The sequence below is a fragment of the Glycine max genome, chromosome 8 (genome assembly GCF_000004515.6).
Source record: "Glycine max cultivar Williams 82 chromosome 8, Glycine_max_v4.0, whole genome shotgun sequence".
NCBI lineage: Eukaryota > Viridiplantae > Streptophyta > Magnoliopsida > Fabales > Fabaceae > Glycine > Glycine max.
Window position 1 is genome coordinate 8,270,854 of NC_038244.2, and position 18,968 is coordinate 8,289,821.

At 32.0% G+C, this 18,968-nt stretch overlaps 2 protein-coding genes across 2 annotated transcripts; both read left to right on the forward strand.

Moving 5' to 3' along the window:
• Nucleotides 1–5,911: 5,911 nt before the first annotated feature.
• Nucleotides 5,912–7,628, forward strand: LOC100775910 (phloretin 4'-O-glucosyltransferase). Its single transcript, XM_014778869.3, has one exon. It carries the CDS (start codon nt 5,912–5,914, stop codon nt 7,346–7,348), a length of 1,437 nt encoding a protein of 478 aa, XP_014634355.1. The 3' UTR covers nt 7,349–7,628.
• A 6,374-nt stretch (nt 7,629–14,002) lies between these two features.
• On the forward strand, nt 14,003–17,924 carry RHG4 (receptor-like kinase RHG4). The gene is made up of 2 exons (NM_001249781.3): nt 14,003–16,281; nt 16,997–17,924. The coding sequence occupies exons 1-2, from the start codon at nt 14,040–14,042 to the stop codon at nt 17,515–17,517; spliced, it is 2,763 nt and encodes a 920-aa protein (NP_001236710.3). The 5' UTR covers nt 14,003–14,039; the 3' UTR covers nt 17,518–17,924.
• Nucleotides 17,925–18,968: the final 1,044 nt, after the last annotated feature.

The following is an 18,968-nucleotide window of genomic DNA, read 5'->3' on the forward strand; positions in this document are numbered from 1 at the left end:
AAAACAAGGTCGAGGTGCTACCGAATCACGATCGTAATCGATTTTCACATCGTTCTTCGTTCGTCATCCGGTTAGTATTTATTTTAAGTATTTCAATTCAATCTATGCACCCATAAGGGTCTTCTTTGTCGATTCATGCATCTTCATCTCATTCTTCTACTATTTGTAATCTATTTTCTTTTGGTAAAGTGAGTTTTGACCGGTCATTTACGTCACCAAACATCTTTTAATTAGTTTGAAGTTTAATAAGTGAAATCAAGTTAAAATCAACATGTAACCGAGCTTTTTATCCGCAAAATTCACTTAAATCCGTTCAAGGTCCAAGGCCTTAATGGTCTCTTTTATTTTTGTTGGTTCGAATGAATTTTTCAAAAGTTTAAAATCAACTCGACACGCAATTTTCTTGTTTTAAGAACTATGTAGGTCTGAGTTTCTCATCGCACTTGAGGATACGTAGGAGCAAGGGCAACGCCTTTGTCGACCCGAAAAAATAAAGAAGCATAAAAAGGGAAAATAAGTAATATTGAAGTCACGTTTTTGCACATTCGATTAAAGGTTGTCATCCCCTGTGACGAACACGTGGGGTGTTAATACCTTTTTCGCTCGTAAATAACTCCCGTACCCTTATTTTCAAAATTCGCATATCCCCCTTTTTGGTTTTTCTAACGTTTTCCTCGAATAAACGTTGGTGGCGACTCCCGCGTGTTTTTCTTTTTGGAAGACGCATCCTTGAGTCTCGCCTCACCCCTCCCGTCGAAGGGTAGGTTGCAACAGATAATAATAAAAAAATTCAACCATGATATTCGCAACAATAAATTAAATGCACACATACATATATATAGTTATAAAATGATCACAAATTTATTCACACAACAAAACAAAAAATATTCAAGTAAATAAACATCAACACTTCACTGCATTCAATTCTTGAACAAACAATTATCACTAACATATGTTGTGATTTCCAGAGTCACTAGATTTAACTCTTTGGTTCTCAGAATTAGTGTGAGTCTCAGATTCTTCAAATGGTCTATGAGTTCATATTCATGCAGTAACGTCTCACTGCTTTTCTTATCATATATGAAAGTATTCAAAATCTCTTCTTCATCCTAGATGGAGGTATCTATAACTTCATCTCCATCCCAAATGAAGGTGTCTCGTACATATTCAATTCTCAAAATAAAACATAAATTGTCACTACTTCCTAAAGGATGATAACCAATTCACACATATTTATAAAATATCATTTCAAATAACTATCAAATAAATACTTTAATTCCATATACACTAATTAATAACTTGGAAGGTCATACCTTAGTTATAGCATCACGTAAGTCAATTTATAATTAACTATGAAATAAAACATACACACAAATTAAAATATATTTTAGTTGCTATATATGATAGCTAAACACAAAATCCAAACAAGCTGATTGATGAATTTTCAAATAAATTTTAAGATTGAATATGCAACTAGTGAATATTTGTACATTGTAATACCTTTTTTTTTGTAAAATTAAATTAAACCCCATAAATAATAAAAATAACATGTATGATTATATCAGACACTTAAATAATTTCATGTAAAAATACTATGGAACCTAAAATTTGAATCTAGTTTCTATCGTGCATATTTGTTGAAGTTAAACACAAGATCCAAGCAAGCACATATGATGCATTATAATTGCACTAAAATTTGAATATAGTTTCTATATATCGTGCATGTTTGTTGGCTCTCCTTGACAAGCATATCTATTTAATTTATACAAGTAGTAAATAAAATGATAAGACTAAATGATGAGTTCACATATACTTTATTTGTACTCATATATATATATATATATATAATTCTTGGATGGAAAGGACCCCGAAGATACTTCCTTGGGTGGTGACTTGTTACCGGTTTCAAATGGTTACGTTGAGTGGCTTGACTCAAAGGAAGACAAGTCCGTGGTTTACATTTCATTTGGGAGCTACTTTGTGTTGTCTAAGAGACAAACGGAGGAAATTGCAAGTGCTTTGTTAGATTCTGGTTTTCCATTCTTGTGGGTGATTAGAGTGAAAGAGGAAGAAGAAGGGGAGGAGGTGTGTTTGAGAGGAGTTGGAAGAGAAGGGGAAGTTGGTGAAGTGTTGTTCTCAGGTGGAGGTTCAGTGGGTTGTTTTGTGACGCACTGTGGTTGGAATTCGACCATGGAGAGCTAGGTTTCGGGGGTGCCCATGGTGGTGTTTCCTCAGTGGTCGTACCAAAAGACAAATGCTAAACTGATAGAAAATGTGTGGAAGATAGGGGTGAGGGTGGATCATGAGGATGGGAAAGTAGAAGGAGAAAGAGATTAAAAAGTGTTCGGAAGAGGTGATGGGGAGTGGAGAGTTGAGAATGAATGTAAAGAAATGGAAGGGTTTGGCCAGGGAGGCAGCCAAGGAAGGTGGTCCTTCAGATTTCTTGATGCCATGACGTTGCAGAATCGATAATCAATGCACGTGTTTGCCAAATAATTGACTTGGATTCCCGTGTTCTCAGTTCTTCCATGCTAAATTATTCTTTTTCTGCTTCTTTTTCTTTTTCCAATCAATTGATTCTATGTTTAAGATTTTTATTATTTAGAACAATTAAATTATTATTGTTTTAAGAGATAGTATTATTTTAAGTTTAAATGTATATTTTTTATTCATAATTATATCTCTATTTAATCTGGTATACTCCTTAAAATTACTTTTATTTAATTATGTTTTTTTTTAAAATAATCAAATTATTCAATCTTATTGATAAGTGGTTTGTATCAAATGCTCACCTAAAAAAGATAAATAGACTCCCAAATATTAGACACCTAACAAGAAATCAAGAATATTTAGCTCATCAAATAAGATGAGCACCTGTTATAAATTTTGATATTATTTTTTATTTCTATCAATAAAAAAAAGACACCTAACGAGAAAAAAATATAAATATTATTATCAAAGACAGATGCAGGAATTAGGACAATTGTGCCCCCTAGATAACTTTTTTACTTGTTATATTTGATAATAAAAAATTTGTCCCCATATAGATGTTGCATCCAAAAGATAATTAATTTCTTTTAAATGGATGTAGGAAGAGACTAAATTATTACTAATCTTATTGCTTTATATTTTTTATAGTTATCTTTCCACTCCTACAGTACGAAACACATGTAATAAATCAGTGCCATTAACATACAACTCGACCTAATTGTAATTTGTAGTAACTTAGATAGTTTAGATTTTTTTTTTGTTATGGTATTATGTATTTCATAAAAATTTATATTAATTTTCTTTTGAAAAATATTATACTTCATATTGTCTTCTTGCCTTTGTAAAATAAAAGTGTTAAAATATCAATACTCATGTTTATTTGAACAAGTGAGATGCATGTAATCGCTATCATTATTTAGGAATGCTAATGAACCTACTTGTTGCACTAATTAAGCCTGTTTCAACCTGTAAAAAAAAGTCTGTTTCAAAATTATTTTTTATGCATTTTACTTAAAAAAATTAGACCTAATGAATTTTGAATATTGATTTGATTTTTTTAAGAGAATATATTTTTGAGTTATATATATATATATTAGTAGTCCTACCTCGTTCTAATATTTTATATTTTTTTAATAAAATATACAAATTTTTAAACAATTTTGTATTAAGGAAAAATTAATCATTTTATTCTTATAATTATACAAAATTTAGCTTTGAATGACCACATTTAATTAGTCCATGAAGAATTCTTTTTGGATCTCTTTTTGTCCTTGTCATTACAAAATCAATATTTAAAATAATTCGTACTAAAACCACATTGATTTTTTTTTTTTGCATAGATTGACAAAATGAAAGTTTGAATATAAAAGGTTACTTTGTTTAAACTTAAAAAAAAATTCTAAAAAATATTTTTTAAGAAGTAAATATGATTTATTTATTAACAAGACATTTTTCTATTTTTAAGAAAAAAATACATAAAAAATAATTATTTTATTAAAAAATGATCCAAACCCTTCATCATTAATGTTAATGATTAATCTATTAATTCATGTTTAATTTATTATATTATAATTATAATAGATTATACAAAAAGCAATTATACGATTTAATGTTTTATATATTTAATTTTATATTTAAAATGTGGAAGATGCGTTAGCAAGTATTAAGATATTGACTAAAAAAGAAAATTAAAAAATATATAATTAAAACTAAAGCATTTTCTATAAATAAAAAATATAAGACTTTTTTTTTACATGACATATAAAACTTACTCTATTCAATATTAAAATTGTTAAAGATTTAACTGGTATATACTAATAGTGTAAATATATTTTACACAGCCCATCAATTACAAAATATCACATATTTAAAAAGTTCGGATTAAAAATTACATATACCATTAATTGTGATTTATTTTATCATAGTATTATTACAAAATAATCCAACAGGAACTAAGTAGTGATAAATTTTCGTATATTTTTCTCCTAATTTTGTTTTATTTCACGTGCCAACGTACTTGATTGTTCGTGTAAAAAATGTTACACTAATAATATGTGCTAGTATCAATTAACCTCGTTTTTAAATAGTTAGAAGAATTTGCTAATTTATTATTAAATATTCATTAAAAGTATTGTACCGGCCACTTTAATTTATTTTCAAATGCCATTAAAATAAAACAATGAGTTAATGAAATATTAATTAAGAAATGCATTTAAAAATTTATTAATATTAAGGATCTTATTAATTAATGTTTTTTTCCCCACAAGTCTGCGGGTAATCCTGAAGGTACACTAGGACGCTAAATGTCACCACTTCAAAAGAACATTCAAATATTGATTCATCATGTAGTGAAAAACTAATCTCTTTTACTCAACCTAACCTGTATCGATGTTAATCATTGCTCTTAGTACATTGATTATAAAAAAAATACTAGAAAGATAAAGTTTTTGTTAGAAATCATTTGCGAGTATATTTTAAAATAATTGAAGAATACATTTTTATGCATTATATAGTTAAAGTGTTTTTTTTTTCCTTTTTTCACTTCCTCTATTTTAACCACTATTTTCTTTCTACACACAAAAAAAAATCCATCATTTTTCTTTTATCCTTTTAACAAATTTTGGTTTTGGACAGTAAACACACACAAAATATATATTTTTCTTCTAATATGATTTGTTTTATTTTTGATGCCAATATGTTATGATTGTTTGATAATGTAAAAAATATTAGACTAATAATGCGTAGTACTAGCAATTAACCTCATTTTTAAAATAGTTAAAAGAACTTGCTCATTCATTATTAATTTTTCATTAAAAATATTGTACCGGCCACTTTAATTTATTTTCAAATGCTATTAAAATAAAGCAATGAGTTAATGACATTAATTAAGAAATGCATTTAAAATTTTATTAATATTAAGGATCTTGTTAATTAATGTTTTTCCCCCACAAGTCTTCTCTTTCAAAGGCCTAATGTACATTAGGACACTAAATGTCACCCCTTTAAATGAATATTCAAACATTGATTCATCACTTAGTGAAAAATTAATCTCTTCCACTTGACTCAACCGGTGCTGATGTTAACCATTGCTCTTAATATTGGTTATAAAAAATAATAAAAAGATAAAGTTTTTGTTAGAAATCATTTGAGAGTATATTTCAAAATAATTGAAGAACACATTTTTATGCATTATATAGTTAAAGGTTTTTTTTCCTCTTTTTCACCTTCCTTTATTTGAACCACTATTTTCTTTCCACACACACAAAAAAAATCCCACCATTTTTCTTTCATCCCTTTTAAACTCATATTTTCCTAATTAAATCAAATTATTTCTAAATCTCAATTACTTTAAAATTATTATAAGAAGCCAACCCCTACTAAAGAGTGAAGAGTGCATTTGAATCCATTGTTTAAGTAGCTCATGGTTCTCCAACGCTTCCTCCTCGTGACCTACCCTGCCCAGAGTCACATAAACCCTGCCCTCCAACTCGCCAAGCGTCTCATCGCCATGGGCGCGCACGTCACCATTCTCCTCACTCTCCACGTTTACCGCCGCATCTCCAACAAACCCACCATCCCCGGCCTCTCCTTCCTCCCCTTCTCCGACGGCTACGACGCCGGCTTCGACGCCCTCCACGCCACCGACTCGGACTTCTTTCTCTACGAGTCCCAACTCAAACACCGCACCTCCGACTTACTCTCCAATCTCATCCTCTCCAGCGCCAGCGAGGGCCGCCCTTTCACTTGCCTGCTCTACACCCTCCTCCTTCCCTGGGTTGCTGACGTGGCGCGCCAATTCTACCTCCCCACGGCGTTGCTCTGGATCGAACCCGCCACGGTTTTGGATATTCTTTATCACTTCTTTCACGGCTACGCCGATTTCATCAACGACGAAACCAAAGAGAACATTGTGCTTCCGGGATTGTCGTTTTCGCTTTCGCCACGCGACGTTCCGTCGTTTTTGTTGCTGTGGAAACCGAGTGTGTTTTCTTTTACTCTCCCGTCGTTTGAGAATCAGATTAAACAACTTGACCTAGAAACCAACCCAACGGTGCTTGTGAACACCTTTGAAGCTTTGGAAGAAGAAGCGTTGAGGGCCATTGATAAGATCAACATGATCCCCATCGGGCCGTTGATTCCTTCTGCGTTCTTGGACGGGAATGACCCAACTGATACTTCGTTTGGTGGGGACATTTTTCAAGTCTCAAATGATTACGTTGAATGGCTTGACTCAAAGGAAGAGGATTCGGTGGTTTACGTTTCATTTGGTAGCTACTTTGAGCTTTCTAAGAGACAAATGGAGGAAATTGCACGTGGGTTATTAGATTGTGGACGTCCATTTTTGTGGGTCGTTAGAGAAAAGGTAATTAATGGAAAAAAAGAAGAGGAGGAGGAGCTTTGTTGTTTCAGAGAGGAATTGGAGAAGTGGGGGAAGATAGTGACATGGTGTTCTCAGGTGGAGGTTCTTTCGCATTCTTCTGTGGGTTGTTTTTTAACACACTGTGGGTGGAATTCGACCATGGAAAGCCTTGTTTCTGGGGTTCCAATGGTGGCGTTTCCTCAGTGGACTGATCAGATGACCAATGCGAAGCTCATAGAAGATGTGTGGAAGATAGGGGTGAGAGTGGATCATCACGTGAACGCAAATGGGATAGTTGAAGGAAAGGAAATTGAGGCATGTTTGGATGTGGTGATGGGGAGTGGTGACAGAGCAAGTGAATTTAGAAAGAATGCTAAGAAATGGAAGGTTTTGGCTAGGGATGCTGCGAAAGAAGGTGGCTCTTCAGAGAAGAATCTGAGGGCATTTGTGGATGATGTTAGACAAAAATTTATGCATACACATGTGGGTGAATATTAATTAAGTTCGTCTCTAACTAGCTAGTAGTAAGCTGTAATGTGTTATTGTATGCTTATGATGCATGGCTTCAAACATTGAAAGATGAACTGAAAAAATTAAGAAATTATAAGTCAGTTAATAAAAATGTGCGAAAATGGAATATCTTCAATAATAACATGTGCGTGTTGCTAAAAAATGAGTTGTTGTCACGTTAGATGGTGGATGCCATATAACTGTCCAATATGTTGCCCAATTCGTCAGGAAAAGATAAATATTTTGATAAAGATTATTATTACATTGTTGCTTTATACTCCCTTCCTTTCTTTTTATTTGTATTTTAAAAAAATTTATATAAAAATCAAGAAATATAATCATTTTTTCTTGATCCTCAAAAGATAATTAATTATGAAATTTCTCATTTTACTCATTTTCATTTCTACACTTTCCATCACATGTAAATTAAATAAAAATTAGGTGAAATGTAAGCATGTATTTGACAAAAAAATAGTTAATGCCATTTGATAAATAACTAAAAATATTTTTTTAAAAAAAGTTCCACAATTAAAAAGGAAGGAAAAGAGTATATTTTTATATAGTATTTAATCTATTTTTTTTTCGGTTTCTGAATTTTTCTTCTTCTTAGAAATGGGAACTTAGATGAAACATATTTTGTAAAAAGAAATCTCTTAATTGAAAACCTACTAATTACCTTAATTTTAATAACAAAAAATGATAATTTAAAACAAAAAATCGAGTAATTTTTTTTAAAAATGATTTTCTTTTCTCTCTTCCCCATTTATCTCCTCGCTCTCTATTGAGTAATCTTTTTTAAGATACAAGAAACAAAAGTTGTCAAACAATTTATATTTCTTGTTTAAAAAAATCTTAGCTTGATGAACTAAATACAACTTAATTCATTTTATAATCGTAGATTTGCATTAAAATTACTAAAATTATTTAAGAATTATACAGGTCGGATTAGTTGGAGTTTTAAAAACCAAAAATATGAACCAATCATTTGATGCATGACTCAACAGTTGAAAGATGCGCAGGAAAGAAGATCGATATATCAATCAATGAATCCCTACCCTTAATGGCCTATTGGAGTAAAGCGTACGTGTGAGTGCGCGGCGCCTAACAATTACGTTGGAGCTTTGTGGTACATATATGTACGAGTTTTTCTCGCATGTTTTTTTTTTTTTTCCAAGGAATTCTCGCATGTTTTTTATGCCTATGATTGGTCCGCAATTTTTAAGGCAAGGCAATATATGTGTTGTTCACACCGCCCGTACATTATCACAATTATGATCAATCACAAATCACAAATTCATAAATTATGATCTATGAACATATATAAACATTAATAAATTAAGTTTGAGACACGTGAATTCAAAGTATTCTTAAAGATTTATTTACGTAATAAATAAGCAAGTCCTCAATAGTATATTAATAAACCCATCCTAATAAATTTTTAGTGAGACTAATTCAGAAACTCACACAAAGAAAAATGAGAGGATCTGGAGAGATTAATATTTAAAAACCTTTTGAAAAGTTATATTTATAATGAAAGTCACTTGAGACTAAGTTAAGAATTAGATGAGACTCCGTCTAAAAGTCAACAAGATTAAGTCTAAGATAATTATTTCTTTTTATGAGCAATAAATTATTTTTAAAAAATATTTTCTAAATTATTTAATCACAGGTATTAAACCTGTTGAAATGTCAATCAAAATATACAACAGTATGTGCATGGATTCTTGATGACAATAATTCCAAAACCACAAATATGTATTTATAATCATCTTAAAAGCTCTAGTGAGACACTTAGCGGTACAAATTAAATTTTTTAAATCGTTGGGCAAAGAATCATCAGCAAATGTAGTTTTTTTTTTTTTTTGAGAAATCACCCAATGTATTCAATTGCGGAAGCAGGAGCTTGTCATTCCAGTAGTCCAATTTTTCAGTTATACTTTTGATTTTTATAGGGTAAGTACTAAGTAACCTAGCTAGTTTCTTAATCTCATGATCTCTTGGCTTATCTTTTTTTTTTTTTAATTTGTGCTTGAGTCACTATACATATTTACTTGGTTGTCGAACAAAATTAAAATTTCTTCGTACCTAAACAAAACCTAACTTAAAGTCCCAGACTAATTCAACAATAATCAACTCAATTTTTTTTTTTTTGCATGTTACATTTCATACATTAACTGTTGAGCTACTTTATGGGTTCCCTCCCGTGTAGGGTTTGTTTAATGATATTAGCTTGAAGTTTTCACTCTTTTGATCTTCAAGAAGAGTTAAAGGTGGACATGTCTGTAGGATTGTCAGCAATCTTTTCAAAAAGTATCCATTCTCTATGTCAAGCAATTTTTTCAGAAAGTTTCCCTACTTGATTGAGGGTAGTTTTTTCTTAATACTAGCTGAGTGAAAGAAGGATATATATATAATCCACCGGCAGATTTGGGTTCTGTTAAGTGATCAGTTATTTCTAAATCAAACCAGAAATTGATCGAAGGACATGGAAGCTTTAGTGGAAACAAGAGGAGAAAATGAGAGAATTTGCTAGCTAGGTGGAAAGCTCAACATCGCATTAATCCTTGTAATGAAGGAAGCACAAAACTGCTTTCATTGAGCTGGTGTCAAACTAAAGGCAACTTGAGGCTGAACTCGGTCGTGCGGTCAAGCAAGACATTTCTGTGTACGTAGCTGTACAATAATATACAATGAATTAGAATAATAACAGATTATGTGGCATTAATTATTACAGCAGCAACTCATTCCTTGATTCTGGGAATTAGCAATTTCTTCCAGCTTATATATATACCAGCATCTCAATCCTTGATTGTACGATATAATTTTGCAATTTGATCCAAATTTATTACAGCTAGTTAGGATACTACTCGTCTTACAATTTTTGACAAGGTTTTGTCAGCAATGTTGAGGATGTTTAAGCTGAACACCGTCCGAGAAGTAAAATACTATTAAAGGAGGCTAAAGGAATATATTGGATTAGAATTTTAAAAGATTATTTTAATATAAAAGGTTATATGAATTTTAAAAATTATGTAGAAGTATTATGACTTATTATATTTTTTTACAAAATTTTTATAATAGTTTTAATTTTAATAAATTTATATGATAAGAATTTAAAAGACTTAAATTTTTTTAAAAAAATTTATAAAATTTAAAAGAATTATATGAATTTTTAAAATCACATTCAAAATTACAATAATTAATGAAGAAAATAACAAAAAATAATGAGATTTGGATAAAAAAAGTAAAATCAAAACAATTTTTTTAATCTTTCAATAACATATTGATTCTAACTTTATATTCTCCTATATTAACCTTTCATGCAATAATATCTTCTCATTCTTACTTTTGAATTTGAACAATAAATTTAAAATTATACATTGATTTTCTGATTTTTTTAATTAGTCTAATTATTTCATAATAAATATAATGACATGTTATGGAATGCAATAATAAATATATACTAAAAAAGAGTAATAAGAGTGTGAAATTGGTACGACAGTTATTAAGTCATGTGGATAATGAAATTAAGAGTAACATTTATGAAAATATTATATTGAGCAAGTTATAAACATAATCACTAAAACTCATCATAAGAAAAAAAACATGATTAGTCTTGACACATAAGATAAACATTAATTTAATTTAAAAAACAAAGAAAAAAGTGTAGAGGGGAGACATATATTTGACATTTTTTATTTCAAAAGAATAAGAGAAATATATATGGTGCTTGCATCTTGATGAACATTAAATAGATAAAAAGATATGTGTGATAAAAGAAAAAAAAAAGTGTGGTAATCAATAGAAAAAAAAAAGAGAAAAATCATTCAAATCATTCAATAGAAAAGTGTGGGGTTGTTTAATTGATGTTTTATATTAAAAAATTAGATGAAATTCATCCAAATCATTCTTAAAAAATAATGCATCAAAATTTGTATATTTTTAAATATTAAAAGACTTTTTTATAAGTTATAAAAAATTATAATTGAATACCACCAAATTTTATTATTTTTCTTAAAAAATCTTAAATGTTTTAATTGAATACCATAAGACTTTTTTATATAAAAATTATTTTAAAATCTTTTCAAATCTTAATCCAATATATCCACTAAGTTATTAAAGGCTAGGAGGAAACAAGTGGACCATGAGACAATACATATATAGGGGGGAATATATGGAAATTGAAAAAAAAAAGATGTGAAAAATAATAAATCTCAATAGAAAATGAAGGAAGCATAAATGAAATAAAAGTGAAATCAGGTGATGAGATAAAAAACAATTGTCTAAAAAAATTGACGATAAGTCTATAATAAATAAAAAGTGAGGTCATATACATATTCCCGATTTCTATAAAAAAAAATGAATATTTGAAAATCAATTCATTTTCAATCTTTAAAAAATAAATAAAAAAGAATTGAAGTTGTATATCAATCTATGGAGAATTAATTCAAAAAATGATTTATAGAAGTTAGCAATAGAAAAATACGTACTAACATTATAAGAAAGAGAAAATATTTTAAGAGATAAATAGCAAAATAATATTTATTTAACTGAATGAGTATCTTAAACCATATATCAAAATTTACAACACATTAAAATGAAAAATCTTAAAAAGAAGGAACAACAAAACTTTTTATGAAAATTATAACCAAAAAAAAATAAAAATTAATATAAAGCTTAACATTTCTTTTGTTGAAGTACTAATATAAAGCTTAACATGATAGCTAGGATAAGCACTATCCTATGGCCACAATAAATAATAAATTATATCAAAATATGATAATTATCATATTCTATCAATGCATGATTCTCATCTGGTCCATTTCTTACCACCAAACAAACTTTAAGAGTTTTGTTTGATTCGCAAAAAACTATAATACATATGGAACATATTAGGATATGGTAAAATTTTTTTTTATTATTCAAAAAATCACGGATAACTTTTTGTTTCAAATATAAAATATTAAAATAGTATATATATCAATATTGATATTTCTTTAATAACCAAAAATATTAACTTAACAATGTAATTCTTTTAAAAAGGAAACATCAAATTTTTAATTCTAATTTCTCTCGTTTTATTTTGGTAAACAGATTTAATTTGATGTAAATCATATTAACATAATTAATATTAGGTATTTTAATAATTTTTTATTATTTTATTTGTATTGTTCATTATTTGTTGAATAATATATAAGATAAAAAACATTTTGTCATTTATCTTTATCCTATCTTATTTTTTATCTTGTCTAATATCATATTTTTAACAAATCAAATAGGGTGTAAGTGTTTGATAAATTTTTTCAAACAAATTACAAATGTTAATATATTTTATTTTTTCAACAATTAATATGTTAATCTTAATAAACAAATTCACATTTTATTTTTCATTTACCAAAATAGATATATTATTTTTAAATATTGTTTGAAATAAATAATTTATAATTAATTAAAAAAAATAATAATTTCATTTCGTAACATATTTTTCACATTGAAATAAACATGTACGACACACATATATACATACATATATATATATATATATATATATATATATATATATATATATATATATATATATATATATATATATATTTTGGCAGCACACATAAATATTATATCCAGCGAAAAACCAAAGAAAGACTCTTTCTTGTATCAAAAGATCAATTTTCTTTTTTGTCCATAGCTCACCTATTTTTCACCCAATCAGTTTTTTTTTTATCACTACAAAGGGGAGACTCTTTCTTGCATTAAAAGTTCACTTTTTTTTAAAAATAATTCATATTAATATACCAACTTAAGAAAGCTGTTAAATATATTAAAAAAAGGAAATATGTTATTATTAAATCAAATTTTCATCAGTTAACAACCAACATTTTAATCTAATTTAGTTGTTTAAACAAAATTTGTATGTATTATAAATTTTTAATATTATTTTTATTTTTAAAAATAAAAAACAGTGAAAACAATAAACCTTGCATTATCATATATAGTCAATTAAAAAAAAGGAATGAGTGAAGGGGAAAAAGTGGAGGAAAAGGTAATGGATTCAATTCCTTCCATTAATATTTTAAACAAAAATTAATAAATTAACATATTGGTAAAAAATATAATATTAATTTCTTGAAAATTTGTATCCAGTAGTACAACATTATAAATTATTTTTTAGGTTTAAATATGTTTTTGATTTCTTTAAATCAGTATTTTTTATTTTTATCTTTGTAATTTTTTTATTGTTTAAATTATTATTTATCCTGTCTTATGAATGAAGAATAAAATAATTATATTTTATATTTTTTTTAAAAACAAAATAAAAAAACAAAATTGTAGAAAAAAATATATTTGAGTTTTTATTTTATCATACGCCACTGTAAACCAATCTAATAAAGTCAGTAACCAAAACTTGGCTAGCACGCAGGCTGTTTTGTGTTTAGCCCATGTAATTATTTGATTTTTTATAGGTTAAAGTAGATTTCAAAGTATGACACGACAGCGTCTTCTCAGCAAAAACAAAAAACACTGCCTCATCCATCTCTTCGTGTTCCGTTCTTTTACTACAGCTTTGCTACTACTGTCTTCTACAAACCTTCTTCCCTCTCTTCTCCATAACACTTCCCACCAACCCAAGTTCAACACCTCTCTCTCTCTCTCTCTCACACAAACACTTCTCCCAACCCTAATGTCTCTCCCCAAAACCCTACTTTCTCTCTTCCTTCTCCTCACGATCCCCCTAGTAACCGCCGATGACGCCGCGGTGATGTCGAATTTTCTCAAATCCCTCACTCCACCGCCCTCGGGCTGGTCTGAAACAACCCCATTCTGCCAATGGAAGGGTATCCAATGCGATTCATCCAGCCACGTGACCAGCATAAGCCTCGCTTCGCATTCCCTCACCGGAACACTCCCCTCGGATCTCAATTCCCTCTCTCAACTCCGCACTCTCTCCCTCCAAGACAATTCCCTCACCGGCACCCTCCCTTCTCTCTCCAACCTTTCTTTCCTCCAAACCGTCTACTTAAACCGCAACAACTTCTCCTCCGTGTCCCCCACCGCTTTCGCCTCCCTAACCTCCCTCCAAACCCTCAGCCTCGGCTCCAACCCTGCTCTCCAACCCTGGTCCTTCCCCACCGACCTCACTTCCTCCTCTAACCTAATCGACCTCGACCTCGCCACCGTATCCCTCACCGGTCCCTTGCCGGACATTTTCGACAAATTCCCTTCCCTTCAACACCTTCGCCTCTCTTACAACAACCTCACCGGCAATTTACCCTCCTCTTTCTCCGCCGCCAACAATCTCGAAACGCTCTGGCTCAACAACCAGGCCGCCGGCTTGTCCGGTACCCTCCTCGTCCTCTCCAACATGTCTGCATTAAACCAGTCCTGGCTCAATAAGAACCAGTTCACCGGTTCCATACCGGATTTATCGCAATGCACGGCTTTGTCTGACTTGCAGCTCAGGGATAACCAGTTAACTGGTGTGGTTCCCGCTTCATTGACAAGTCTTCCTAGTTTGAAGAAAGTTTCTCTGGATAATAATGAGCTTCAGGGGCCTGTGCCCGTGTTTGGGAAAGGTGTGAATGTTACTCTCGATGGGATTAATAGTTTTTGTCTTGATACTCCTGGGAATTGTGATCCCAGGGTGATGGTTTTGCTGCAGATTGCCGAGGCATTCGGGTATCCAATTCGGTTGGCAGAGTCGTGGAAGGGGAATGATCCGTGTGATGGTTGGAACTATGTTGTGTGTGCTGCCGGAAAGATTATTACTGTCAATTTCGAGAAACAGGGTTTGCAGGGTACCATCTCCCCTGCATTTGCCAATTTGACTGACTTGAGGACTTTGTTTCTCAATGGCAATAATTTGATCGGTTCTATACCTGATAGTTTGATCACTTTGCCTCAGCTTCAGACTCTTGATGTGTCTGACAACAACCTCTCTGGATTGGTTCCTAAGTTCCCACCAAAGGTGAAGTTGGTGACTGCGGGAAATGCTTTGCTTGGGAAACCCCTTAGTCCTGGAGGTGGACCAAGTGGAACTACTCCTTCTGGGTCTTCGACCGGTGGAAGTGGTGGTGAATCCTCAAAGGGTAATTCTTCGGTGTCGCCAGGTTGGATTGCTGGTATAGTTGTTATTGTGTTGTTTTTTATTGCAGTGGTGTTGTTTGTGTCTTGGAAGTGTTTTGTCAACAAGCTGCAGGGGAAGTTCAGTAGGGTTAAAGGTCATGAAAATGGGAAAGGAGGCTTTAAACTTGATGCTGTCCATGTTTCTAATGGATATGGTGGTGTTCCAGTTGAGTTGCAAAGCCAGAGCAGTGGTGATCGCAGTGACCTTCATGCTTTAGATGGTCCAACATTTTCTATCCAAGTTCTTCGACAAGTGACGAATAATTTCAGCGAGGAGAACATTTTAGGCAGGGGAGGGTTTGGAGTAGTTTATAAGGGGGTGTTGCATGATGGAACAAAAATTGCTGTTAAGAGGATGGAATCTGTTGCAATGGGGAACAAAGGTCAGAAAGAGTTCGAAGCAGAGATTGCACTTCTTAGTAAAGTTAGGCATAGACATTTGGTTGCTCTTCTAGGGTATTGCATCAATGGCAATGAAAGGCTTTTGGTGTATGAGTATATGCCTCAAGGTACATTAACACAGCACCTGTTTGAGTGGCAGGAGCATGGGTATGCTCCTTTGACTTGGAAGCAAAGGGTAGTAATAGCTTTGGATGTAGCGCGGGGGGTGGAATACTTGCACAGTTTAGCTCAGCAAAGCTTCATTCATAGAGACTTAAAACCCTCAAACATACTACTAGGCGATGACATGAGAGCAAAGGTTGCTGATTTTGGGTTGGTTAAAAATGCACCAGATGGGAAGTATTCTGTTGAGACACGGTTGGCTGGAACATTTGGATATCTTGCACCTGAGTATGCAGGTACAGAAAGCCTTTGATTTTAGTTTTGTACAATTGTGCCTTAATTTTGAAGTTCATATTTTATATGCTCGTATTTGGTGGTTATAGCTGTTGGTTATTACTTCAATATCATGCTTCGGTGTTCAGCAAATTTAAGTAGTTCACCAGAGTAATCGCTCACATACAAAAAAAAAGTAGAAAGAGTTGAAGGGAAAATAATTGATACTCAATTCCTAGATACATGGCTACTTCAAAATTCTTTGTGGCTATTTCTTTGCAATGTTATATTTTGCTCTTTTCACGTGTTTTGTTGAGTTGGGTGGGGGTTTTGCTGCATAGTTCTTGGTGGTTGATGCCTCAAAAGATATGTCGAGCCATTTTTAGACAGTTTACCAGAGTCTGACTCTCAATTATCCTTTACGATGTGATGAATACTCTGGTTGCATTAAATCTTTGATTGCTGTATATTGTCATGGGCTTAGGTGGTAGTTCTCTGTCGCAACTAATCACTGTTGTGGAATTTATCATTCTATCCCATTTCCTTGTTGGATCGGTGCATTGAAACATCTTTTGTTAAAACTGTTATTTTGATCGGTGTTGTTTTTATCCATTTAGCATCAAGACTTTTGCAAGCATAAAACTTCCTAAAATGTTGCATTGAATGTGATTAGATGGCATTTGATTAGTGCTAGTCTATTTGTTTGATTATATTTAATGTTACTCTGTTTCTTACCAGCTACTGGAAGAGTGACAACCAAAGTGGATGTTTATGCATTTGGAGTAGTTCTGATGGAACTTATCACCGGTAGAAAGGCATTGGATGATACTGTGCCAGATGAAAGGTCTCACTTGGTGACATGGTTCCGTAGGGTACTAATTAACAAGGAAAACATTCCAAAGGCAATTGATCAAATTCTCAATCCAGATGAGGAAACCATGGGAAGCATATATACAGTGGCCGAGCTGGCAGGCCATTGCACTGCTCGCGAACCATACCAAAGGCCGGATATGGGTCATGCAGTGAACGTCTTGGTTCCTCTTGTGGAGCAATGGAAACCTACTAGCCATGATGAAGAAGAGGAAGACGGCTCTGGCGGTGACCTTCATATGAGCCTTCCTCAAGCTCTACGAAGGTGGCAAGCCAACGAAGGCACTTCCTCAATATTTAATGACATTTCCATCTCACAAACCCAATCAAGCATCTCCTCTAAACCTGCAGGGTTTGCAGACTCCTTTGATTCAATGGATTGCCGTTAACCGAATTGATAAACGAGACAACTATCCAAGGGCATCTTAGTCCATATGATAGTGGAAGGTTTAGTTGAGAATACCCAAGAAAACCAGAGGTTGTAAAGCTGTTTTGATCTATTAGCATCGCCAATTTCTTTGTAATTATTTATTATTGTTCAAAATGTCATTTTTATGGTGTTCTTAAAATCTCCTCATCTGAACTAAACCTGGATCTTTTAGTTTGGCGTTCTTTATTGATTCTTTAAGACGATGGATGGGTTTTAAAGGATGGTTATTGGTCGGTGTACCTGATCGTGAGGATGATTATTTTATTTTATTTTTGGGAAGGGAAGGACTATACATTTATTAATTGTATTATATTCTTTTTTATCCCTTTTTGAATCAGAAGTATATTTATCGCATGTGCCATAAACTTTCTTCTGTGCCCGTTATGCATCTGTGTCAACTCTCCATCCACCTATAAGGTCTAGTGTGTGTATAAATCATTTCCACTCGACACCTTACAAATAAATGGAGCAATATGTTCGCTGTTCAAATGAATAATGAGACCACCTGCCCGGAATTTATGATGTGTAGTTAGGAAACTTTGAAACACACTTTGTTGGATATACGAAACGAAATCTACAAATTTTTTTAAGCAATTGAGTTGGATGAGGTGGTTAGATAGTCTTTATGTAAATACTAGTAGTTCCAATATTTAAATCCTTAACATGGTTGGTAAAGTCTAGATAAGGTTTTATACCTCCATTTTGGAACTAAAATCAAGCCTTTTATCCTTACCTTACCTTTCGGGGAGGAAGCACCACTTGAACAATCATCTAATTGGTGGCGATAGAAAGAGATATGGAAATATACTGAATAAAAAGAATTTTTTTAAAAATACATAAATACATTGTGGTGATTCAAAGTTCTGAATAAATTTAATTTTTTGAAAATGGATACATAATCTTAAAATTTGGGTTGGTGATGGGATGGTTTTAATTTCACACGATGAGCCTATACAATACGTGACCGCACATATGGGGATTCAAAGCTCAGCAGATGGATATATAACTTTCGCAACAAAGCACATGCTAATGGTTATGGGTACTGATTCATGTTTTCTTTATTGTGGTTACGTATGCCGTATCCATGTTAAGTTGCCCACCACATTCTAGATGCGTTTTATACCTATTGCCAAAAATATAGGGCAGATTGAGCAGTTGAAAATAATTGAATTGGCAATGATAATAGAGATTCAATTATATGAAAGAGAATTCGTAAGTAGGAAAATTCCAATTGTTAGATTAGTTGGTTACCTTTTAATTTATTGTGCCTGCTGGTTTTTTATAAGAACGTGAACATCAGGTTACACAACAAGTGTGGAATGTCATGTGCTTAGGGTCAGTGGAGGATCGATGGATCCTCCAAATTTCAATTGCAATTAGTACTTAGTAGGCAACAAGATGGCTCACTCA

What these genes read in the sequence shown, in the direction of transcription:
- RHG4 (NM_001249781.3), top strand. Translation starts at nt 14,040, where the DNA reads ATGTCTCTCCCCAAAACCCTACTTTCTCTCTTCCTTCTCCTCACGATC. An exon ending in TCTTGCACCTGAGTATGCAG is followed by an intron (nt 16,282 to 16,996) that starts GTACAGAAAGCC and finishes GTTTCTTACCAG; the next exon opens with CTACTGGAAGAGTGACAACC.
- LOC100775910 (XM_014778869.3), top strand. Translation starts at nt 5,912, where the DNA reads ATGGTTCTCCAACGCTTCCTCCTCGTGACCTACCCTGCCCAGAGTCAC.